Source organism: Microcaecilia unicolor, chromosome 2 (assembly GCF_901765095.1).
Source record: "Microcaecilia unicolor chromosome 2, aMicUni1.1, whole genome shotgun sequence".
Taxonomy (NCBI): Eukaryota; Metazoa; Chordata; class Amphibia; order Gymnophiona; family Siphonopidae; genus Microcaecilia; species Microcaecilia unicolor.
In genome coordinates, this window is record NC_044032.1 from 616710347 (window position 1) to 616736375 (window position 26029).

The following is a 26029-nucleotide window of genomic DNA, read 5'->3' on the forward strand; positions in this document are numbered from 1 at the left end:
AAGGTGATATAGTCGAATATAGGTAAATGTGTTTCAGGTGCAATGGGGATCGAGGAGAGGAAGGTTATATAGTGTCTATTACAATGGGGATCGAGGAGAGGAAGGTTGTACAGAGGCATATTTTCAAAGCACTTTGGGAGGCTAAGTTCCATAGGTTTCTATGGAACTTTGGGAGGCTAAGTGCTTTGAAAATAAGCCTCATAGTGTCCATTACTGATAAGAATTTTCCATAGGTCAATAATTTTTAGCTTGTTCCAGTGACATTCTATATGGTTTACTGCAGCAGGAAGTTAATCCTCTCTGCATGAGGACAAAATCAGAATGTGAATGTCCAAAACAGAGAGCTTTTTTGCTCACGTAGATAAATACTTGCATATAACATGTAAACCACTTTAATTGTAGCCACAGAAAGGCGATATATCAAATCCCATCCCTCTTCCCTTCCCTAAAAGACTGATAATCTTCCATGCCCAAATCCAGCATCTCTCCCTTTCTCTTCTTTCCCTCCCTCTCTTCCCCCAGATCCATTATCTTTTTCTTTCCTGGGGTATATCTCTCTCTCCCCGTCCCTTCCACCCCCATGAGCAGTGACACAAACTTGGTGGTGAGCAGCACCTCTCATTACTTCTGGAGCTCACTGCCTCGGTCATAGCTTCCACCAGTAGCCCCTCCAGTTCTCATACATCTGCAGTTTACTGCCCTCGCCCCACTCAGGGTTCAGCATCAAAACCCTGCCCTCCCCCAGCTGATCTACCTTAAAGGTGGTCTTCTGTGGTTCTTCAGCAGCGGCCATGTTGCACATATGCGGCGTTCTCTGAAGCTTTCCCTTTGGCCTGTCCTACCACCTCTGACATCACTTTCTGCTTCTGCATGGGCGGGACGGATCTGAAGGAGAGCTTCATTACAGGCTGCAGGCAGCGTATGTGCAATACTTCTGGGGACCAGCAGAAAACCATCTTTAAGGTAGACTGACATGGAGGGGAGGAGGGTTGATGTTGAATCACAGGTGAGGGGATAGAAGCCAGATCGCACCAAGGACAGATATTGGTAGTGGAAGAAAGCAGAAGAGATGTTTGAAAGAGACAGAAGGTGCTGCAATGTTATTAATTAATTAGTTAACTGTGATTAACCTGCAGCTGTAGTTTGTATTTAAAATAAAGTTGGTTTTTTTGTTTTATTTTAAAGGGTTCTCTGTTTTGTCTCAGTATAGTAAGAGAGCAGCTTAATTTGTCCAACTTTCACTTGACAGTCTGATTTATAAGACTGAAGTGGTTGATTAGGATCTCATGATAGTGCGTTATAATTTGCTATTTTCATCATCTTTATAGTTGCATTTCAATTTTTCTGCATATATGTACTGTTAAGGAGAAAATTTGAAATAAAATTACAATTATTTTTCCCTGATGATCCTTGTAATCTAGTCAAGTCACTGTCTTCCATTGTTTAAATTACTCATTGGGGGCCCGATGATCAAAACTCCAACGCTGTTCTGACCAGTGCCAGAAAAATACTGCCAATCAGGGCATCTGAACTACTCCCTCATGCTCAATGCTAATGAAATGCAAATATAGGCATGCTCATAGCGTTGAGCATGAGGGAGTTGTTCGGGATTTAGGAGCAGGATGGTGCCTAGTGCATGCGCTCAAGAGTTTTGCATTGAGCACAGCTCTTCAGCGCATGCCCAGAACACCAGAGGGGAGGAGGAGGAAGAAGACGTGCCAGTTGCCGGTTGAGGGAGCCCTTCAGGGCCAAGAGAAAGAGACACCATACTTTGCTTAGTTTCCCTTCCGGCGCAGGTTAAGTTGCTGCTCCTTTATCATTAAAAAAAAAATTCTTCTGAACACTTCAGAATGGGATGGAGGGGAGGCGCTCTCTCATGCAGTCACCCGAAATTCAGCTTGACGCCTAATCCCCTTCTTGCTGGGCCGGGCCTGTGGGCTGTTTGTGTCAGAGATCCTTCATTATCCCATTGGCTATGAATTGCTTACAGCCTTTTCAGACACCTAACACCAGCTGTGAGCTGGCATTAGGTTCCTAGTGGTAAGGGCACCCTTATTCAGGGGCTCTCTTCAGCGAGCATTGGAAAGAATAGGAAATACCGCTTTCAATTTGCAATATCCTTGGGTGCACTCGTTCACCGCACTGTAGCCCTCTGTGCATTTTGCAGTAGCTAGTCCGTCGCTAATGGGATCTAGCGCCGACATTTGCTTCTGAACATCGGGGCCTTGGATTGTAAGTCTTTAGGGGTTGCTTGCACCTGTACGTAATTTGTTGTTAAGCACCCTGGGTGAGGGTGTTACATAAATACCAAAGTGAAAAAGGAAATTTTGATTATTTCTGTGATGTATCACAGTGACTAAAACAGAGACTCTTTAATCCTGCAACAACTCCTCCTCCTCCTTCCACCCTGCATTTCTACAATTAACAAGGGGTTAGAAACTGGTTATCAGGTGCTTGTCAGGCATTTTGTAGACAAGCTCATTTTTTCCTTCTTAGTTAATTAAGGTGACTGTAAACAAAGGATTCTGCAATTCAAAGCCTTCCAGTGTTTTTCACAGTGATGGAGGTGACAATAGTTCAATTCCTGCTTGATCTTAGCTGTCTTTGCCCTAGATACTTCAGCCTGACCTTGTCCCCAATCAGATGACCTTCTCATTGCTCTCAGCTGCCTTCAGAGCTGCTCTGCCAAAGTTGGACCCGAGGCAGTATCTTGGAGGCCACTAAGCCGGTGAACCATGGCAAGACCGGATTTCAAACTTGATCTAGTGGGCCTCTGACACAACTGCCTAGGGTCACTTCATAAAATAGAGGTTATACTTCATAAAATATCCAGGAGAACAGCCTGTATTTTTCTGCCTGTTAAATAGCATTCAGTGTGTTCTGGTTAGAAGAAGGACACATTTTACAACAATCACCTGTTAGAAAAGTAATTCCCTGATATAAATGTTGATCTTTTCTCCTTCAAGTAGAATGAGGTTCCCTTTTTTTGCAACTTTTTTCTTGAATCATTCAAGCAATAACATTAGATGCAAGTTATACTAATCAGAGAGAGTTATAGATATTTACATTTTTATTATGTTAGTCTGTGTTAATTTCTAGGATTTGTGAGATACAAGGTTAAAACCAAGTGCTCTGTTTTCTGGGAAGTCCAGATGCCATAACTTTATTACTGGTTTCTGTAGAGGAGCTATATTGTGTACCTTAAAGGGGAATGTTTCAAAGTTATTTCCAGAGGTAAATGAATTCTTACCCAAAGTAAAAGTCCCTTTGAAAACTGCTACACTGTTTAGCTTAGCTGCTTATTTCTTTGTTATAATTTCTTATTTCATATTAATTTCTTTTCTCCCATTTTTACACTTTGCTTCCAAATTGTAGACTTTAACATTTAAGAAAAATTTTGAGAAAATATATGCGGGGTCCTTTTACTAAACTGCAGTAACAAATGGCCTTAGTGTGTCCTTATGCTGGTCATTCCCACGTGATAAGGCTATTTTTACTGTGGTCGTAAAATCCTTGATTTTCTATTTTTTCATTAATAGCCATGCACTAATGTTGCAATTAGTGAGCAGCTATTTTTAAAAATTACTGCAGGAGCATTTACAGTCATCTGTTTTGTAGGTGGTAAGGGCTTCTGTGCTATTCATACACTAACTCTATGCCCTGACACTCCCCCTAAAAATTTCAAAAACAATATGACTCCTTGTTTTCTTTTTGAAATTTACTATAATAACCCTCATATTTCCTGTCAAGTAATATAAAATAGTAACAGTCAGTGCATCTTTTCTAGCAAAAAAAGTGCCGGTACTCGAATGCTAGGCCACCCTTTAGGGGTGGGGTGATCACTGAGGGACCCACCCCACAATAGTCAGGCCCCCTGCAACCAGTCACAGAACCTATGACAAGGCAGAATTGGTGTGTAGAGCCTGAACTCTTTCATTAAAACTTGGGGTCCTTGGGTCAATTTTAGCAGATAATGGAAAAGGTGCTGGTACTCAGTACCCCCACACAAAAAGCCCTGAACACAGTATATGATGGCAGCTAAAGACCTGCATGGGCCATCTAGTCTGCCCAAAGTGTTATACTTGTTTAAGTTATTTATGCAAAATTTACAAACACATTAAAAAAAAAGTAAAAAAGCCTGTAGAAGAAATTATGCAAAGTCCAGACAGTATGCATATTTTTTTCTGTTGCGAAAATGGAGCACAGGATTAAGGCAAACTAGGAAGGTGTCTAGAATCAATTCAAGTCTTGTATACCGCTAATATCCCCTTTCCAGGGTTCAGTGCAGTTTACATTCTAGGTGAGACAAAAGCAGATAGTGTAAGGCATGAGAAACATTAGAGATATTGGTGTTTAGGAAGATCCCTTTCATGCTAATTCATTGGCTTCCAAAGTTCATTTCTGCCTTGATAAATCATCTATTGACAAATAAAAACTAGTGGCAGAGCCGGTGGTGGGAGGCAGGGCTGGTGGTTGGGAGGCGGGGATAGTGCTGGGCAGACTTATACGGTCTGTGCCAGAGCCGGTGGTGGGAGACGGGACTGGTGGTTGGGAGGCAGGGATAGTGCTGGGCAGACTTATACGGTCTGTGCCAGAGCCGGTGGTGGGAGACGGGACTGGTGGTTGGGAGGCAGGGATAGTGCTGGGCAGACTTATATGGTCTGTGCCAGAGCCGGTGGTGGGAGACGGGACTGGTGGTTGGGAGGCAGGGATAGTGCTGGGCAGACTTATATGGTCTGTGCCAGAGCCGGTTGTGGGAGGTAGGGATAGTGCTGGGCAGACTTATACGATCTGTGCCAGAGCCGGTGGTGGGAGACGGGACTGGTGGTTGGGAGGCAGGGATAGTGCTGGGCAGACTTATACGGTCTGTGCCAGAGCCGGAGGCGGGGCTGGTGGTTGGGAGGCGGGGATAGTGCTGGGCAGATTTATACGGTCTGTGCCAGAGCCGGTGGTTGGGAGGCGGGGCTGGTGGTTGGGAGGCGGGGATAGTGCTGGGCAGACTTATACGGTCTGTGCCAGAGCCGGTGGTGGGAGACGGGACTGGTGGTTAGGAGGCAGGGATAGTGCTGGGCAGACTTATACGGTCTGTGCCAGAGCCGGTGGCGGAAGGCGGGGATAGTGCTGGGCAGACTTATACGGTCTATGCCAGAGCCGGTGGTTGGGAGGCGGGGATAGTGCTAGGCAGACTTATATGGTCTGTGCCCTGAAGAGCACAGGTACAAATCAAAGTAGGGTATACACAAAAAGTAGCCCATATGAGTTATCTTGTTGGGCAGACTGGATGGACCGTGCAGGTCTTTTTCTGCCGTCATCTACTATGTTACTATGTTAGAGATGGAGACCAAAGCCACTGCTGTCTACTAAGGTCGCTCTGTTTCCCCACCCCCTGTGCATTGACCTCCAATCAGCAGGAGTCATCAGTGAGCCGTGGTTCTTGGCTGCTGTTTCCTTTGTTTCCAGTTTTTCTCTACAGTCAAAACCAAATAGCGCCCTTTTTATAGAAGACATATTGCATTTATGTTATGATGGAGGGGAGGACAGTGGGCTTGCTTACTTAGACCCCATCAAAGGCTTAATCCTGCCCTAGAGAAAAATAAAAGCAGTACCGGTGGAAGAGCTGCAGCAGGCCTAAAAGTCAAGCACAAAGATGTAATTTTCTAATTTCCACATCTGCTTTTCAATGATTTAACCTGCGCACTTGGTATCTGCAAAATATGCAGAATAAATGATTAAACCCTTATTCACCTGTTCAATACCCTTGTAGTTTTAATCATTCCCATAATAAATGAAATTCCTTAATCCCTTATTTTTCTGGTTTGTCTCTCTTGAATAGATTGTAAGCTCTGTCAAGCAGGGTCTGTCTCTTATATGTTTGTGTATGGTGCTGTGTACATCTAGTAGCACTATAGAAATCAGTAGTAGTAGCAGAACTTCCCATTGAAAATCCACTTGCAAACGCATGCTATGGGAATATTTATTCTGCATATTTTGCAGGTACCAAGTATACAGATTAAATGACCTATAAACAGGAATAACAAGTGAGGTAATCAAATTTGCTGATGAGAGTTTTTTAAAGTTGTTAAATCACAAGAGGGTTTTGAGACATTGCAAGAGGACCTTACGAGACTGCGAGACCGAGCGTCCAATTGGCAGGTGAAATTTTAACCTGAACAAGTGCAAAGTGATGCACATAGGGAAGAGCAGCCCAAACTGTAGTTACATGTTACAAAGTTCCACATTAGGAGTCATCACCCAAGAAAATGACCTAGGTTTAATCATTGAAGATACGTTGAAATCCTCTGCTTAGTGTGCAGTGGTATCCAAGAAAGCAAAGAAATAGAGAATAAAACGAAGACTATTATAATGCCTTTGCATCACTCTGTGGTACAGTTGCACCTTGACTATTGTGTACAATTCTGGTAACAACATAAGCTGTAGCTAAATTAGAAAGGCAATCAAAATGAGAGGATGAAATGACTCCCCTATGAGAAAAGGCTAAAAAGAATAGGGTTCTTCAATTTGGAGACGACAGCTGAGGGGGAGATATGATAGAGGTCTATAAAATAATGAGTGGAGTGGACTGTGTAGGCATGAATCATTTGTTTACTTTTTCCAAAAGCACAAGGACTAGAAGACACACAATGAAATTACAAAGTAGTACATTTAGAACAAATCAGAGAAAATGATTGTTGCGGTTGTCTAGCTCTTGCCGCGTATGAGAAAGTGGGACCGATGTTTCACCGTTGTACTGTGGCTTCCTTCAGGGTATGTTGAGAGGTCTTCAATTTTCTTATATAGTGGTTTCACAAACTTGATTGGTTGGATTTTGAGGTGGATAGTTTCCTTAGGGAAAACCAAAATTTAAATTTTTGACTAAGGGACTTCCCCACCTTAATTTCCTGCCAAATTCTCCAGTCTTCCCAAGGAAACACCTACCTCAAACCGGAGCAAGTGGTAAAAGCAGTTAATGTAGCTGGGTTTAAAAAAGGTTTGGAAAAATGCAAGAGGAAAAGTCCATGAACAGTTATTAAGGTAAACCCAGGGAAAGCCACTGCAGTGGAGGAGTAGCCTAGTGGTTAGTGCAGTGGACTTTGATCCTGAGGAACTGGGTTCGATTCCCACTTCAGCTCCTTGTGACTGTGGGCAAGTCACTTAACCCTCCATTGCCCCAGGTACAAAATAAGTACCTGTATATATGTAAACTGCTTAGAATGTAGTTGCAAAATACCACAGAAAGGCGGTATATCAAGTCCCATTTCCCTTTCCCTTATTCTTGGGACTAAATAACATGGAATCTTGCTGCATTTTGGACTCTGCTAGGTGCTTATGACCTGGAATGGCTACTGTTGGAAACAGGATACTGGGCTAGATGGATCCTTTTCTGACCTAGTAGGGCAACTCTTAAACTCTTATGTTCTTAAGTTTTTTTTTAAATCCTGGCTAACCTGTGCCTACCCACATATAAGCTATATATGATGCAGCATGCCACAAGGTAATAATCTTATTGGTAGGTACCAATAGACCTCACTCTGCTGAGCTGGTGGCCACACATGTTCTGAAAGATTTGTTTGCCAAAGATGCCATAAATTCTTCCAGTGGCTGGAAGACGTGAATTATAAATCTAGGTGAATGGAAGGAACAGATCCAAGTGCATCCCCCCCCCCCCCTAGTATTTATCCTTCTTGGCAGGAAGCTAGATACTTAGGCTCCTGGCCATGGACAGAATCAATTACACTCTTCTACCTTCTTGATACCTGTTAGATCTAGTTATCTTTTACGTATAATCTACCTCACCATATCGTACCATTTCTTATAAAGAGCCCACTGAGCTCTGTTTCTTGTGGAGTTAGCAATCATGACAAAAAATGCCAGTGTGAAAGCCATGTAGAACAATACCATCTGCAATGTGGACATTATCTGTGGTAGTACACACCACAATTTGACTAAGATGCTGGGTGCCTCCTGGTGGATATTAGAGCCACTTTCAAGGTTCATCCAGTCTTAAGTTTATTTATCAGGGAATCACAGTAATAGACATCCCAGTCTAAAGCCTTGGAAAAGAATGGATATCACCAGTTTCAATGGCCTTTCCTACTTGGCTTGCATTATATAGTCAGTGACATGACTTATCATTATAGGTCCATCCACTAATTTTCTCCATTGCATGATGTACTCTGTTGTTTGGAAGTTATGCTTGTATGTTGTATGCAGTCCAAGTTGTCAGAGCAACCTTTTCTGAAATATTTACCGTTCTGTTGCATCCCAAATTGCCATGGCTTCTTCAGTTGGATTTGCATTTTCAATTTAATTACTCCCCTTTCCAAACCCATCATGACCTTGCTGTCATGGGCACTTCATCCTGGGGTTTTTCATTCATCTTTGTTTATTTGGTGCCTAGCATGATCAGAGATTTAAATGCTTACTGAAGAAGACCCTTCAATATCTCCATTTGGGACGTTCATGATAGCAAACTTTACAACAATTTGAAAGAGGACAGATCATTACTTCTTTATATGTTTGCATGTGTTGCATAAAATCAGAGCTTGTAACATGACATTGTTTTTAATTTGCTTACAGGAGCTGATCCCTGAATTTTATTATCTCCCTGAAATGTTTGTGAACTTCAATAATTACAGTCTAGGAGTGATGGATGATGGAGCAATAGTGTCTGATGTTGAACTTCCACCATGGGCCAAATCCCCAGAAGAATTTGTTCGCATTAATAGACTGGTAAGCTGGTAATCGTCTGTTGTGCCTGTGAAGGGCCTATTTTCAATATTGTTTTTGAATTGGCTCATAATATTTTACCCCATCTTTCTGGGGGAAGCAGTTTGTTCTGTCTTATCCATATTTAGTACAGGGGTATATTTAAAATAGTTTATTAAAGTGTTTAAGTTTTTAGTTCACATTTCTTTAAGTACCTTGTGAATGCTTGTTGGTGAACATCAATGTCCTTTTGATACAAGACACAAAAGCAGTGAGACCCTAGGATGCTTTTCAAGCCATATTATTGTTTGTACCCATTGGGTGTGGTTCTTTTACTCACATTTAGACAAATGTTGAAATGTCTGAGGCATATATATGATTAGTGTTCTGCCAGGTTAGCCGTTAATGAAAAATAATACATTCTGTAAAAATGGGTAAGGGATTTTGGGCAACTTTTAAGGTGTTTTATTTTTGGCTTCTTTTTTTTTGTTAAAACTTTGTGAGTTTCATGTATTATAATTCCATTGTCTTCATTTTTAAGAAAGATGTCATTCTTACTATACTTCTGCTTTTACATATTCCTTATTCTTCCTGCCACATATTATTGGTAATTTGTAACATGTAAGATTTGTAGCAAAGCTGTTATTGACAAGAACAATGTTCTTACCGCTAAAAAGAATATTTTAAAGAGAGAGACTGTTAGTTTTTTCAACATTTCAAAGATTATACACTTTTATGAAGGAGTATGTGGGAGAGATCCCAAGTACACCTTAAGGGCACAGCAGCAGCCCTAGCCCACCTGAATCAGGAACGGGCTTAGCCAGACAACAGATTTTGGGTGGGCCTAGACAAGAAGTGGGTGAGCACCAAGTGTTTTCTCCCCCCTCCCCCCCCCCCCCAACCACCACCAAAAATCGCTTCTTCCCACCTTGGCAGTCTGCAGCAGACATGCGCTGAAAACTGATCATGCACAGGTGCCAGTATCATGGAGAGTAGCATTTTCGTAACCATCAGGGCGAAGTCTTCAGCTGGCGGAGCTTCAGATCCCCACCATCTACCGCTAAATGTGTGCTACTGTTGGGTGGGCCTGAGCTCTAAGTGGGTGGGCCCCGGCCCACCCAGGCCCACTTGTGGCTACGCCACTGATCAGGAAACCAGCTAAGAAACCTAGAAGAGAGGGTGGGACCAGCTAAGGAACCTAGAAGAGAGGGTGGGACCCCAGGGTAAGAAGTAAAAAAAAAAAACCCAGGAAGTAGAGAGAGAGGCCCAGACCAGGCAGAGCGAGGTCTCCAGCCTATGCTCACTTGATTTGTGTTTTTACCCTGAAGTTATGCTATTTTTTTTTTTTTTTTTTGAATGGATGACCCACTGCAGTAAAACATGCAAGGGTAAGTCAGGCATTCTTTTTGCTTCTTTTGATGAATAAATCCTTGTTCTGTTCTGAACTTTGTTCAGCTAATTCTTCTAGTCTGAAGTGTCTCACCACAGCTTGAGAAAACCTAGTTCACCACACTCAAGCTTAGACCTTCTAAATAATTTATTTAAGAAAGATGTAAAATGCTTTATAGATTGTTTAATGGAAATTTCTGTACCTATAGAATACAGGCTATTAAATGCATTTTTTATGTTGGAAAAACACAGAGTTCATTTACAAGTATGAATGTGAAAGAATGGTGGGAAATTTATTTGTTATCTATTTATTTATTCATGATTTGATATACCACCTTAACTGACAAACAGAGCAAAGTGGTTAACAATACAAATAATTAAAAAGTAACACAAAGAACCAAGAAATAACAGTATAAACAATCACTCTCACTCTCTCCGCAGCCACCCTTAACTTTGCCTCTCCCCAGGCCCCAATCGGAGCCAGAACCAACGTAATGAATACCTGCAGACTTCCTCTAATTGGGTTTCCATATCTATTCTTCTCGATCAAATGGCCAAAGTAGTTTTCCTCGCTCCTCATCCCTATACTAATTTGTATGGCCAGATCATAAAATGTTAGCAGAAATTAGGGAAGCTAGCAAATTTGGCAAAACTATAATAATGGGTGATTTAGATTCCCCCCCACCCCAAAAGAATTCATGTTAATCTTCACTAGTGCTCTACACTCAGACACTGCGATACATACAGCAATTAACATTTTGGAGATTGATTTCAATGCTAAATGCTTCCAACAGTAAGTAAATTCCAACCTGGGAACTACAGCAGTACAGTCACTGATCAGCAAACCTCCCAGAGTTTATTTTAAGTAAAAAAAAAACTGGAGAAAAAATCTTACTGACAAAAAAAGCTTCACTTTAAATACCACATTTGCCATTTAAATGTTGTGTCATTAACAAAAGAGCACTACATGAAGAATACTGGGCTTGGATGGACCTTGTGTCTGACCCAGTACGGCGGCTACTGTTATATTCTTATGGGTGGGTGGGTATGCTTTTCCCCTTTAACTTTGACACTTGCCTAAAGGGTCCATCTCCCTCTTAGGTATTCTGGCAGAAGTATTCCTGCTGTGAATTTGTATTTGAGGGGACCAGGTGGGTAAAGAACTGGGAGCGAGGGGGGGAGGAATGAACTGGTGGCACTTTGAGGATGCTCTAGTCTAGCCCATTTGAAACTTCTGCTTTTCCATGCAGAATTCATTGAACAGCTCTGCTTTGTTAATGCACCCTTTCTCTTGGAAGTCATTAATGTAAATCTGTTTTAACAAGGACAACTGCCATAGTGGTGCTGTACATCAGTGCTAGTGAATATCATATGGGTGGCGCTGCTCAGAGTCCTGTTATCTGAGTGACCATGACAAAAAATAAACTGAATGCAGAAGTATTTATTTTTTTAAATGCTTTTTTCTTGACTGTGCAATTAAAAGTGAGAACGGAATGGTTTCCTAGAAAAGTAATCATGTTGAAAATAAATGTGGTATGCTACAAAAACATACAAAAGCTTGCTTCTGTATAAATTGATGCAGTTTAAACTACTGTGTCTTTGAGTAACCTTTTACATGCTATTACATTTTTCCTGGCTCTTTGGTTTAGTACTTTCAGTCCACAGATTGTATTCAATGATTGCAGCTCATGAAATGCATGCTACTTTCATCTGTGACCTTTTTGTGGTACTAATCGGGTTCCTGATATCATTATTCCTTGCTCATTAATCATATTTCCTGCAACCTGTCAGACAGGCAGACAGCCCAGGCCCCAGCCCTGTGCTGGCAGGTTTCTGCTTTTTCAGATTATTATAGTGCAGTACTTTGGCTTCTCATAACCAGAACAGCATCAAGCTGTGTGCTACAATTGAAGTCAGATGGTCCTCAGGTTAAACAGGGATGTAGTGTTGCAGCTGTCTGTCTTCCTGAAGCACCAGGAACAGATGATATATAGGACAGTGTGTAGTAACAGATTGTACAGTACCGGGGCAGTAACTGAGGCTGAAAACACTATTAGTTTGTATGCTTATTTTAATCAGATATTCAGTCTACCTTATTTTTATACAATGAAGGGTACATTTTAATGACATGAAAGTGAATAATTGAATGGATTATCTGATAGGGGATAGAAGGAGAAGACAAAGAACATGGTGAATAGATAATATGGCTTTTAATATCATAATCCCCAAAACAACTGAGCATGCTGTGCAAAGCAGTATTTTGTTTTGTTTACTTGATTAAGGTTTGAAAATTTTAAGGATATTTTTAGAATGCAATGCTTTATACAGTACGTTTTAAATACTTAAAAGTGTGTAGGTCTGTAATGCTATCCTGCTGTTTGTTTTACCTTTAATCAGTGTATTTCTTTTCTAGTTGTTATTTAGGATCAGTAATGTTTACAATATAATCATGGGTTTGGTGAGGAAGTAAGGCATGTTGATCCATATCCTCTAGAGAATGATGTTCAATTCATACTGTGTCAAGTGGAATTAATTTAATGCTGTCAACTTAGACTTCATCCTAATGAAAATTTATATGGGTTATACTGAATAGTATTAGTGCCTATTTTGGAGACAGTTGTGAGTAGTAGTGCAAATTATCAAGACCTCAGTTCCTAGCTACTGTTCATTTACACATCTGTCATAAGCATTTATAATTTGCCATAAAGTGCAAACAAATGCACCAAAGTAAATAGTTCATTCATCTCAAACGTGGAACAATAAGAAGAGAAGATCAACCTACCCTTCATTTTCTAAAGAGTTTCCATTAAAGAGATGTATAGATTTAAAAAACCCACTCTATTTGGTGCTATTAAAATATAAGCCAGGAGACTAAAGGACAACAATAAGAAATGTTAAGAGAGCTATTAGTCTAACACATTACCCCAAAAACAATTTTTGAAAGCTTTAGCTGCATATGTATGTATGTATTTTTTTTTTGTTGACAAAAAAAGAATGTCAACAAACCTAACAACCAACAGCACCAATATGTATAGTTCTCATAGATCTCAGTAAAGAGACCCCTAGGCCCTGTTCAAAGGCGTAATCTGGGGTGCACAAATGAAATGATGGGTGCCTTGGAGTGGTGGGATGAATTCTCTTCAAGGCCTTCACTCTTAAAGATCTTATGGTATCTGGTTATTGAATAAATAAGTCTCTAGGGGTGCTCTCAGAAATAAATAGAGGCCATACACAACAGCCGTGTACTCCAAGAGGTTCCTTTATTCAAATCCAACAGGAATTAATAATAACAATGATCCTTTGTGCCATTGTTAATATTGTTTCCTGTTGTATTTGAATAAAGGAACCTCTTGGAGTTCAAGGCTGTTGTGTATGGCCTCAATTTATTGGCCCTTGATCCTTATGAATGGGTCCATAACGTGAAGAAGGATGTTTTCAGTTATGGCCTCTGCCTGGTGGAATGAACTCCCTAGAGAGATCAAGATGGAAATAGATTAAGAAGTTGATGAAAATGTATCTTTGTCTTGGGGTAAGTGGTAGGGTAGTGAGGCACAGAGAGATCAGCTTAATGTAGGTGGAGCAAAAGGTGGGTGAGAATCATTTGTTGGTCAATGTATGTGTGTGTCAGAATTGTATTGCTGCTGTTATAGGGTGTGTTTAAGAATTTTAATAAAGATAAATGCGAGTGTGGGCATTCACCAAAAGTAGTACCACTGTCTGAGATTGGACCCCCATATCTCTAATTAAGAACATTGTTCCACAAAGTCCCCCAAAGCAAGAGAATTCAGAAGCTGGAAGATTTAAGGCTCTTCAGTCCTAAGACTCACCTCTGCCACATAAGTTACATAGAACACAAAGACATGGTGAGAAAAACAGCTCAGTTCCTAGACAGGCCCGGGAGATGTGAAATACTCCAAAAAGTGGTTCATCAACATACTTGGAAGGAGATTCCTCACAGTAGTCATCCTTCAAAGGATGAACACTCTTCCAAATAGTGGAGAGTAATTCTCAAGATACCACAGCACAGAAGGCCCAAGTACCCACAATGCAAAGGAAGTCAGTATTGAAAGACTGTACAAAAATTAAGTACAGTGCACTGGGCCATTTGGCACGGACAAATTATGTGCAAAAACTATATGCAGAGTATAAAAAGCCCAGCACAAAGAGGCCTGAGCAATAGCAGTAGCATTTTATAAAGCACAAACCCTTCTCAGGTCACAAACGTTTGCAGAGATACTGTGCTACAGCAGTATACAGAGTACAATTATTTTATAGTGCAGACAGGTTCTGCACAGAAGACTTACTAAGCCTTAAAGTGGCAGATGACACCTCCCCAGTACCCACATCAAGAGACTTAGGACCTCATGCCTTATCCAAAGATGATATGAGAGAATGCTCTGATGAGTTTGTCCATACGTTTTGGCTTCTTGGACCATGAGACAATTTTTCAAGGGCTTAGTAAGCAGAGATGGTGTCCATCTGTCAAAGACGGGATGAAATGTCTTCTGCAGCAGGCTGGTCAACCTACAGAAGAGGACTTTCCACTAGAATCATTGGAAATGGGTGAACAAAGCCCCAGGTAAGTTAAAAAAAAACCCTCAGGTAAATAAAAGATTAAATATCTATATAGAAATGGGGAAAAAGGGGCAACACTTGTAAAGCTGTGTAGACTAATGCCTTTAGTATAGGAAATAAGGTTCTGGATGTAGAGACTTTGATGAAAGATGTTACATGGAAACACTTCTAAAACAAATAGGAGAATGTAGTAACAGTGGTTAGCCTATCTGGGTTTAAAAAAGGTTTGTACAAGTTACTAGAGGAAAAGTCCATTGTCTGCGAGACTGGGAGAATGGGCGTACAAGTGGCAGATGAAGTTCAATGTTGACAAGTGCAAAGTGATGCATGTGGGTAAGAGGAACCCGAATTATAGCTACGTCTTGCAAGGTTCCGCGTTAGGAGTTACGGATCAAGAAAGGGATCTGGGTGTCGTCGTCGATGATACGCTGAAACCTTCTGCTCAGTGTGCTGCTGCGGCTAGGAAAGCGAATAGAATGTTGGGTGTTATTAGGAAGGGTATGGAGTCCAGGTGTGCGGATGTTATAATGCCGTTGTATCGCTCCATGGTGCGACCGCACCTGGAGTATTGTGTTCAGTACTGGTCTCCGTATCTCAAAAAAGATATAGTAGAATTGGAAAAGGTACAGCGAAGGGCGACGAAAATGATAGTGGGGATGGGACGACTTTCCTACGAAGAGAGGCTGAGAAGGCTAGGGCTTTTCAGCTTGGAGAAGAGACGGCTGAGGGGAGATATGATAGAAGTGTAAAAAATAATGAGTGGAATGGATCGGGTGGATGTGAAGCGACTGTTCACGCTATCCAAAAATACTAGGACTAGAGGGCATGAGTTGAAGCTACAGTGTGGTAAATTTAAAACGAATCGGAGAAAATTTTTCTTCACCCAACGTGTAATTAGACTCTGGAATTCGTTGCCGGAGAACGTGGTACGGGCGGTTAGCTTGACGGAGTTTAAAAAGGGGTTAGATAGATTCCTAAAGGACAAGTCCATAGACCGCTATTAAATGGACTTGGAAAAATTCCGCATTTTTAGGTATAACTTGTCTGGAATGTTTTTACGTTTGGGGAGCGTGCCAGGTGCCCTTGACCTGGATTGGCCACTGTCGGTGACAGGATGCTGGGCTAGATGGACCTTTGGTCTTTCCCAGTATGGCACTACTTATGTACTTATGTACTTATGTCTGTTATTGAAACAGACATGAGGAAGTCACTGCTCGCCCTGGGATTGGTAGCATGGAATATGTGCTACTATATTTGGGTTTCTGTTAGATACTTGTGGCCTGGATTGGCCACTGTTGGAAACAGGATACTGGGCTAGATGGACCATTGGTCTGACCCAGTATGGCTATTCTTATGTTCTTATTTTTTTAATATATGTGTATTCCCATTATAAAATGGGAAATGTATAATAGATGAGTTTTTGGGCCACCTGAAACATATACCGGTGTATCCCCTTTGAATCTTTGTGTCATGGGGAATCTACATCTGAATGCCTTGAACATCATGCTGTAATCAGAGCTTTCACACAGTAGAATATGGTCCGTGTGTTGTTCTACCCTTCTTCTAAAGCTTCTTAGATGAAACATTGAGGAAAACAGGCTTTGTATCCTTTGGGGAATTAAAAAAAAAGTATTCTGTCATATCTTGTAGAGTATGAGAAAGGGCAGATATGAGAAAGCACAGAAACAGAGATTCACTGGATGAGAGATTTCATTTAAAAGAAATCAGCATGATAGTGCTGGCGAAGGGCACTATAGAAAGTCAAAAAATAAATAAATAAAGCTTAGAAGAGAATAAGCTTGGTCTAAGGGAAACACCATAAAACATTCATCCAAAACAACACACTTTGTTTTGTACTGGGCTGAAAATTGGACAATCCACAAAGGTATTTCTGAAGATTCCCTAAACAACAAAAACAGTTACCCATACAGTGGCCTTTGGTATTACAAAACAAGTAAATCTCTCCTGCCAGTGACTTACAGTATGAATATATGTATACTCAAATTACATAGACACATATAAATATACATTTAAAAAATTTCTGTTATGTATTTGTTCTTACTTGTGTAGTCAGTGAGTCCTGAATGTTGGTGAGTAATAATCCAGTGACCTTAAGAAACCTGTATCTACCAGTCTTGGCATGTTGCTCCATTTGATTGTTATCCTGATTGACAGATCCTGATATAGGTGGCAGGAGTCACCCACCCCCATGATAAGAAAGATAAATAACTCTTAAAAATACTTTTCAAAGTACCAGATTTTTTTTTCACTGTCTAGTTTTGATGGGCAAATGTTCAGTTTTATTTTGACCGAAGACAGAGGAAAGAGGGGTAACTAGAGAATATGCAGAACAGCATCAACAAGAATATCAAGGGGAAAAAAAAATACATATATATATATATATAATTTCAGAGTTTATATACAAGATTTTAGTTTATGCTTAGAATTAATATTTTTCCTTGATATTCTTGTTTATGCTGTTCTGCATATTCTCTACTTAGCCTATTTCCCCTCTGTCTCTGGTCAAACTAAAACTGAACATTTGCCCATCAAAACTAGACATAAATATATCAAGATTTCTCAACCAAGTCCTTGGGACACGCCTAGCCAGTCAGGTTTTCAGGATACCCACAATGAATATGCATGAGATACATTTGCATGTACTACCTCTATTCTGTGCAAATCTATTTCATGAATAATCATAGTAGCAGTCACTATTCTGAGGATATAGAACTATCCAATCAACATTACCACATGCATGCACTTTTAATACCTTTTGTTTCCTCATAATAAAATAGAGCTGTTCTCAGTTTGGTAGTATTACAGTAACAAAGCAGCACTGAACTGATATTAAAATGTCCATCTTTTCATCTGTTCCATCTTCTGCCTTGTCTATTGCTCTTGAGCTTCAGTGAGTTCATCCTCTCATCCAGCCATCACTACTCTCCCTGAGAGCATCTTGCCTTTGTCACACCTCTGTTTCTTTCTTCTGTACTCCTCTTCTTCCTCCTCTTTTTTTTACAGTAGGACATATCACCTGCTTCTCTATGGCAGTGCTTCTCAGCCCAGTCTTTTGGGCACAGCCATCCAGTCAAGTTGTCATGGTATCCACAATGAATATGCATGAGAGAGATTAGCATACTGAGGAGAGGCTCCTGCCACTTAAACCACACTGAGCATACTAGCCGCTAATATTCAACAGCACTTAACCGGGCAATGCTTCTGGATATTGGCTCTGACTGCCATGGCACTGTCTAGTTAGTCTTGGGACAGTCTGAGGGCAGAGCTGGCACTTAACCTGCCAGTGAACTGAATATCGCTAACCAGTTAAGTATGCACATCAAGTTAGGACAACAGAAAGGCTGTCCTAATGTTATCTGCTGAGCTAACTGAGCACTAGTCTGAATATTGGTCATTGTCCAGCTAATTGGGTGACTGCACTGACCTGGGTATTCAATGCTCATGTCAGGACATGGCCCAGCACTGAATATCCAGGCTTAATTTTGTCTTTGGTTGTCAGCAACTTAAAAACAACTGACTGCTGCGGGCTGAATATTGGGTCTATTGTGCCTACATAAGTGTGATACACTGAAGTTCTTCATTAAATTAGAACGTGTTTCATTTAATGCGTCATGGTAAATCGGATTTGGACACCATTGTGTGTGAGTGTGGGTATACCTAAACAGATATGCAAGAGTGGCCCATGGGAGAGATGGGGGACTCATCTGCACAAATCAGGTGCTGAAAATCAAAGCCATATGCAAAAACCATGGCCATCCTTGTGCTTATTCTAAAATGTATTTTTACCTAATGCAAGATTTTATGACATGCTCCTCCAAATTTAAATTCATTCTTATATACAAAATATTTTATATTACTGTGAAATATAAGCAGTATGTTGCTGACATTTGATACATTTTGCATCATGTTCTAATATATGAAAATGCTGTATTCATTAACTGGATGTTACAAAATGTTTTTGATACAGTCAATGTCCCAGCCAATCCAAACTATGCACTCTTCATATAAATATACATCATGTAAACTCCTCACAGAAAAAAAGCTTATGGACCTTCAGAAACAGCGTAAATGTTTCTTTGTAACTTCTATAAATTTAGCAGGTAAATGCTTTCAATCATCATCAGTCCAAACATAGAAGTTTTTTTTTCTTTTTGTACCCTTTATTTACTCTTTTTTTTTTTTTTTTTACTTTATTTGAATATCACATACTTTTAACTGCCCATATATTTATATATGTATATTTTCATCAAACAATAGAAACAATCATGTCACTTAGCTTTTCCAATGGAGTCACTGCCAACAACATGGCCAGTGTTTCAAAACCTTCTTCAGGGTAGTAGTCCACTGAAATAAACAAAAATATGTCAGTAATCAAAGCACTATAAATCATCAACACCAACCGACAATCTTCTTAGCTTACATTGTAAATCTCAAACTTCTTCCTAGAGTATCTCCGTTAACTACGGCGGCTCAAATAAATTCCACACTTAAATCTTCTCTACACACAGGAAAAAAGTTCTTGTTGGAGAACAGGCATGTCAATCAAATCAAAGACCACCATTCCAGCTCTGCGTTGAGACAGTGTTTAAATGGAAAATCCAATGTTGCTCTTTATAATTCAGCAAAATATTTTTGGAAATTTGGACATCATACAATAAGAACACACTAATCTGGTTGCAGTATACAAAAAAAATACAGTTGGCAGTGAAGTGAGTCAGGTGAACATCAGAAAAGTAATATTTCACTCTCACCATTGTTGTTTGTCATACTTGGCTTTAGGCTGCCAGACTAGAATGACATCGCCTAAAATATCACATCTAGTGTACATGGATGATTTGAAGATGTATGGAAAATTGCAACTGGAAATCAAATCGCTACTAAATACTGTTTGAATTTTCAGTGAAGATATTGCCATGGAATTTGGATTAGACAAATGTGCCTGAACAAGGGAAAAATGTTTGGCACTGAAGACATAGAAATGCTCCATATTAAGATCAAGGGATTGGACTGTGAAGGAGCCCACAAATATCTGGGCATCCAAGTGGATAACTTCAAACATACCGTGGTCTCAAAGAATACATCAGAAGAGTTAAGAAAATCCTTAAGGCTAAACTAAGTGATGGAAATACCATCAAGACCATCAACATGAGCCATACCTGCCGTTAGATACCATGCAGGAATTATAAATTGAACTAAGACAGAGTAGAAACTTGAGGTCAAAACAAAAAATCATGACCCACAATAATGCTGACAGGTTTTATTTTCCTCACAGCATATGTGAGAAAAGGATTGCTGCAGGTGCTACAAACAGTGGAAGAGGAGAAACAAGGCCTGGCTGCCTACATTAACACTAGTGAAGAGGATGTACCAAAGTTAATAAATTAACAGGGCTTATTTAACACCAACAATGCCAAGCAGGTCTACAGATAAGAACAAGTGAGAAATGAGAAAAGTAGCACAATAAACCATGCTATGGACAATTATATAAAAGAGACTAAAGGAAAAGCTGACAAATCCTAAATGTGGCAGTGGCTGAATGAAAGAAACTGAAGGACGTATTATGGCAGCAGAAGAACAAGAGCTTTGAACAAAAGCAATAAAGGCTTAAAATTGATAAAACATCCAATGACCATGAGCGCTACCTGTGCAAAGAAACCAAAGAGATTGTGGACCACCTTGTCATTGTCTGCAAAAAGATTGCCCAGACTGACTACAAGGAAAAGCACAATAAAGTAGCAGCCACGATACAGTGGACCTATAACACAAATTTGTGGAACCACAAAATTGAAATTGTTTTAGAAAATGAATAAGCCAAAATTTTCTGGGACTTGAAGGTACAGACTGACAAACCCTTGCCACACAGAACATCCAATATCACTGTGGTTGAAAAGAAGCAGGTGTGGTTTATATATGTGGCCAACCAGGAGAAAGCCGTTTTGAAGATTAAAGCCTTGGGGGAAAAAAACGTAAAGGAGTCCTGGGGGGTGGAGGACTGAGGATAAAATAGTTTTACGTCAGAGGTTGGAACAATGGAGAACCAAGCTAGGAACTTGAATGCTTGGTGGTTAAACTTTCCAAAAGTGTCTAGTATATGTTGCCCCTGGATATTTTAAAGAAATATCTGACTGAGGTATTGAACTCTAATGCTTTGACTGTGCCAGCAGTGATAGCTTATTTCCTCCCTGTGTGGAGGCAGTGGGCTTCAGAGGGGACTAGTAGTCTAGCTATCATAGCTTATTGGAGTCATCAAGCTCTGAGGCCCAGGGGAAGTCAACATTGCTCCTTGCTATTGAATCGTAACCAATTGACCACTTACTTTTTTGTTGCAGTCTTGCTCCTCCTCCTTTCAATGGCCTAACTGCTCCCTTCCTGTAGCAATAGCTGTTGCTGCTGCTTCCCCTCGCATTGTATTAGTACCTTGGGCTGCCCCTACTTACTGTTTCTGCCATAACTACAAACCTACCTCTGCTAGCCATTCTAGTTCCTAATCACCTCTCTGTCGCTGTCTTAAAGCAAACTGCTACAGCTCTGAAGGAAGGAAAATCTGCACCCCACCCCCTTCAAAAAAAAAATCCCAGACCCTAAGAACGGGGTAGTACTGTAAAAAGAGAAACAGATGCATTTCTTGCTCAGCTGTCCAAAATAGAGGTGCATATTTCCCAATGCTGACACATTCCAGGGCCAAAAAATGTAATACATTTTTTATTTTACTTTTGGGCATTTTATATTTTCTAATGAGGCTGGTTCCTGTATATTTTCCACTTTTCTGTGTTAGTCTTCTGAATTCTCTTGCTGGTCTCGTTTCTATTTTTTTTTCTCATTTCACTGCGTCTCCACTCAGTTATCGCTCATTCTTTCTTCTTAACCTTCATTGCTCCCCTCCCTCTGTTCTATCCTGCTGTCCTTTTCACTTGCTCCATAGCTCCTCGTTCTCATCCCCTGTTCTTGCCTCTCCCAAACCCTCATCTACCTTCTGCTGACTTCCGTCACCAGTCCCAGCTGTGCCCCTGTCTCTCAGTTCCTCCTGGCATCTCTACCTACCTTCCTATTTTCCCTCCTTCAGCTCTTACACAGTCCAATTTCTATAGTCTCCTGTCTGTTTATATACCCTCTCAATTCCCTCCATCTCTGCATCCCAGCTTCCACTCTTCTCCCGTCTCATCCCCCTGCTGCAACTCTAAATTTCAGTTCCCAAGAACACAAGAAGCATTACAAACTATCTTCAAATCAGAAAAGAATTTTTAAAAAAACTACCTTTTCAAGAAATGTAATGGTTAATTATATGTTACTGATGTTCTATACTGTGTTGTAATTGTAAAACATTACTGTAATTTCTTCTTAACTGTTAACTGTAAGCCGCATTGAGCCGAAACTTGTTTTTGGATAATTGTGGGATATAAGAATGAATAAATAAATATCTGTTTCCTCCAATATATGCTGGCCAAGGCATATCCAGAAAGCATTTTACCTCCTCCTTTCAAATATATTCTAACCGCTACAGTCTAGGGCCATTTCTCCTACCCCTTGGTCCATGCCAGCCATTACAGCTACAAGCTCTTTTTGTCTCCCTTCTACCAGCATGCTAACCATTGTTACTTTCCTCTTGCCTACTTAATGGATGCTGCTGATCTATAGCGATGCTTAGTACTACAGTTTCTGGCCACCACTGCTTCTGTTGTAGCTGCCTCGGTTTTATCAATAAAATCCTGCAGCTGAGGAATGGGGACACCTGAGAGAAAGAAGTAAAGCTATCATAAGGAAAACATTGTGAGGGGTTGCGTAAACACAGCTGCAGAGAGTACAAAGGTGTGAGGGGGGGAAGTCGTGATCAGCAGCAGGTTAGAGGAGGTGACATTTTAGAGAATATCAGCTGTGCACATTACCCTCTGCAAGACTGCTGTAGGACACCACCTAGCCAACCTTTTGTGCCAGATGAGACCTAAATTGTAACTCATTGGCTTTTATTACAAGGCACTGTGGACTTGTCACAGCTGTTTCTGCCATGCAGCAGAGTGTGAGAGGTCAGGGATAGTGTTTACTTCCCTACTGTGTACTGGCCCAAATAGCTTGCAACTTTGTGCTTTAAGTTATTCCTAATCTATGAAGACCAGCTGTGACGGACAAAACATGGCCTTCTATAGCATCTAGTTCCTCCATGTGGTGTGCCTGCCTGAGGAGTTCTGTCAGCATCAATGACTGTCAATGCAACCAATCATGAATACCATTTACAGAGTGTTGACCAACAGCACAGAAAGCTGAAAATATACACTGCTCTGCAAAGAGGGCAATTGGGAAGCTCTGCAACTGTCATCAGTCAGCACCTTTGCACTCTATTTTATGTTCAGGCCCTGATGTCTGTCTTTGGCCTTTTGCTTCACAGGTACCAGTCCCTGAGAGCATTTCTGACCTCATGCCTCTCCAAAAAGCAAACCACTGTAGTAAGGAACCAGACACAGCACTTATCTCTAGAGTGAAATCCCAACGGGAATCCCCATTTCACCAAAGGCTTCTTCAGGAGACAGAGCACTTGAATTTGTGCTAGTTTAATTGGCTTTTTGCAACAGGTTACAGCGAGGAGTGATTGCGTCTCTTATATATGGTATAGGGAACAGGTCCTTTTAGAAAGACTTGTATAATGCAGATCAATATAAAAGCCACAAGTTGATAATAGAGGAGGAGAAATTGCTTAAGAATTTTAACAGAAACATATTAAGAACTTTGGCAAGTTAAATTATGTATGGTAAGAGAAAGGGGAAATGTTCCAAGGATTGCCAAACCATGTGATGAAACTACAAAGTAGTAAATTTAATACGAATCCGAGAAAATGTTTCTTCACTCAACATGTAATTAAACTCTGGAATTCGTTGCCAGAGAATGTGGTAAAGGCAGTTAGCTTAGCGTGGTTTAAAAAAGGTCTGGGCAGTTTCCTAAAGGAAATATCCATAGACCATTATTAAATTGACTTGGGGGAAAATCCACTGCTATTTATGGGCTAAGCAGCATGAAATGTATTGAACTTTTTTGGGATCTTGCCAGGTATTTGTGACCTGGATTGGCCACTGTTGGAAACAGGATGCTGTGCTTGATGGACCTTTGGTCTGGCCCAGTGTGGCAATACTTATGTACTTATACTTTCATGTATTTAAAATGAGAAATGTATACTGTCACTATTAGATTGTGTCCATAGGAAGTCATCGTTGCTTAACAAATGGAGCTGTGCATATTACTAATATATCCAGTTTTGTGTTTATTGGCCCATCCTCAGGATTGATCCAATGGCCTAGTAACAGCCCCCAGCATATTAAGAAACTAAGGAGCTGCTCATTTGATTTCTGAGAATCAAATTTTGAGTGTCATTGAAGCAGTCCTTGAGTGGATCCATCTCTGTCTGAATCATGTGCCGCTACTACAGGCAGGCAATAAGTATGGGGAAAGTGACCCACCTCTCAGATCATGCATAAAGATCCTTTGACCTCTCCAGTGCCAGTAGGGCAACCAGGAGGACAGCAGCTCAATCCTCACCCTTGCCTGATAAGTGAGACACAGAGCTTTGTAGCTTTGTGTTTCAGGTGAATGGGATTTTGTTGATTTATATAATCTAGGTATTGCTGCAGTTATAAATAGGGAAAGAATCCTTTGTTAAGTAAAGTATTTTTCACCTGAGCCTCAATACTTCTGGATAATGATGATCTTATTACCGTAAGAATGCTGTCCAAGAGAGTGACTTCCAGATCTGAACTTATTAACACCTCTCTTATAGTGACAGATAATCGGATAATCTGAGTCCTGTGTGGTGGTTACAGCAATGAACTAGAATTCCCACTTCTACCACTGCTCATGTTTATTTTAAAATAACACATTCTTAAAATATTGAAAATAATTGTTATTGTCCAACAATAGCTTGTAATCAGTGAGGTAAGGACAAAGAAATTAACCAGTCTAACAAACTTGGTACACCATACTTTATGAAGACTAATGCCCTCACCCATTACAAACTCAAGGATGAAAAAGTCCACAGTTTTCTTAGGGTCAGTGTCCTCTGCAATTACAAGCCCAGGGTTAAAGGCGCTCCTACCAACACCCACCATAGTTCTGCTAAGGCTAGGTGAAAATTTCCCTGCTATTTGCAAGCATAATGAGCCACAGGGTCAGGTCCTAATTCACGACATGGCACCAACATCCATCCACAGAAGATTGTGTAGCTTGCTGCTGAAGACTTTGTGAGGGCTTCAAGGGCTAATTGTGCTTCTGTCTTCAGGGCCTCATTTAAGGGTAATAAAGGATGGAGGCAGTAATAAAGAATCAGCACACTCAGACCCTACAGCAGACTCATCCAGACTTGTCTGTAAAGAGATGTTCAAGTGAGAGAGTGGTGAGTCCACGAAAGGTCTTGTAAATGTAAGCTGCTTCATAGGCCTTCTGCTGAGTCTGCCTCACTGCTGCTGCATACATGCAACCATCTGAAGATAAGTTGAGATGAAGTAAAACTTAAAGGGTCACTAAAGGCTCAGTAATATTAGTTTCAGGGAAGAATAGATGTCAGTAAGAACTGTAGAGTCATGATGACAGCAGTAAAAATTGCACTAGATGAATCTTCTAGTTATTATTATTATTTTGTTAAATTTGTATCCCACATTCTCTAACCAACAAAACAGATTCCAAGTAAGTGATATTTCTTAAAAAAGAATTAGATCAAATAAATAATATGTTTTGCACCACAATAAAACTAGTGACTTAGACTGCCAGTCAGGCAGCCAGTGTTTCTCCATCTGTAACTCTTAGCAAGCTATAGATATCCTCCCCGCTGCTTATCTCTCCTGCATATAATTTCCCACTGCTTCAGTCCCTTTGATCTTTTTCCTCCATGCAGTCTTCTTCCTAACTCAGTTACCTTGTTAAACTGAAACAGGACTGGAATACATGAAAAGGCATCCTAGGAAACCATTTGCACTGAAATTGAATAAACAGAAAAAAAAGAGCAGTCTGGTTTGTGCAATTACCTTTACCAACTGGTATGAGAAAGTGAGTTATAAATATCAGAGTCCTCCTCCCAAGTTTACTACACAATAGGTTCATCATTAGCATTTCCAGAAATTAAAAAGATATATACAGTTCAATCCGCTTAAATGCAAGGTTCTGGGACCAAAGAAATGCATGCAGCTAACCAGAGCTTGCACTTAATCGTTGTGACCCAAAGAAGCTTGACATCTGATAAACATTTGTACAGTTTATTATACGTACAGTATACAGTCTCAGTTAACTGACAGGCTTACTTGAAGTAATCAGTTATAGTCCTCTGTACACTCTTGGGTCTGTGAGTTCCATAGACTATGTCTGC

At 40.5% G+C, this 26029-nt stretch overlaps 1 protein-coding gene across 1 annotated transcript in view; it reads left to right on the forward strand.

The window, feature by feature from the left end:
• LRBA (LPS responsive beige-like anchor protein) overlaps positions 1-26029 on the forward strand; it is a 1257537-nt gene that overhangs the window by 988256 nt on the left and 243252 nt on the right. The window contains 1 exon segment of the mRNA XM_030191657.1: positions 8578-8730. Coding sequence (XP_030047517.1) covers positions 8578-8730 — 153 coding nt within the window.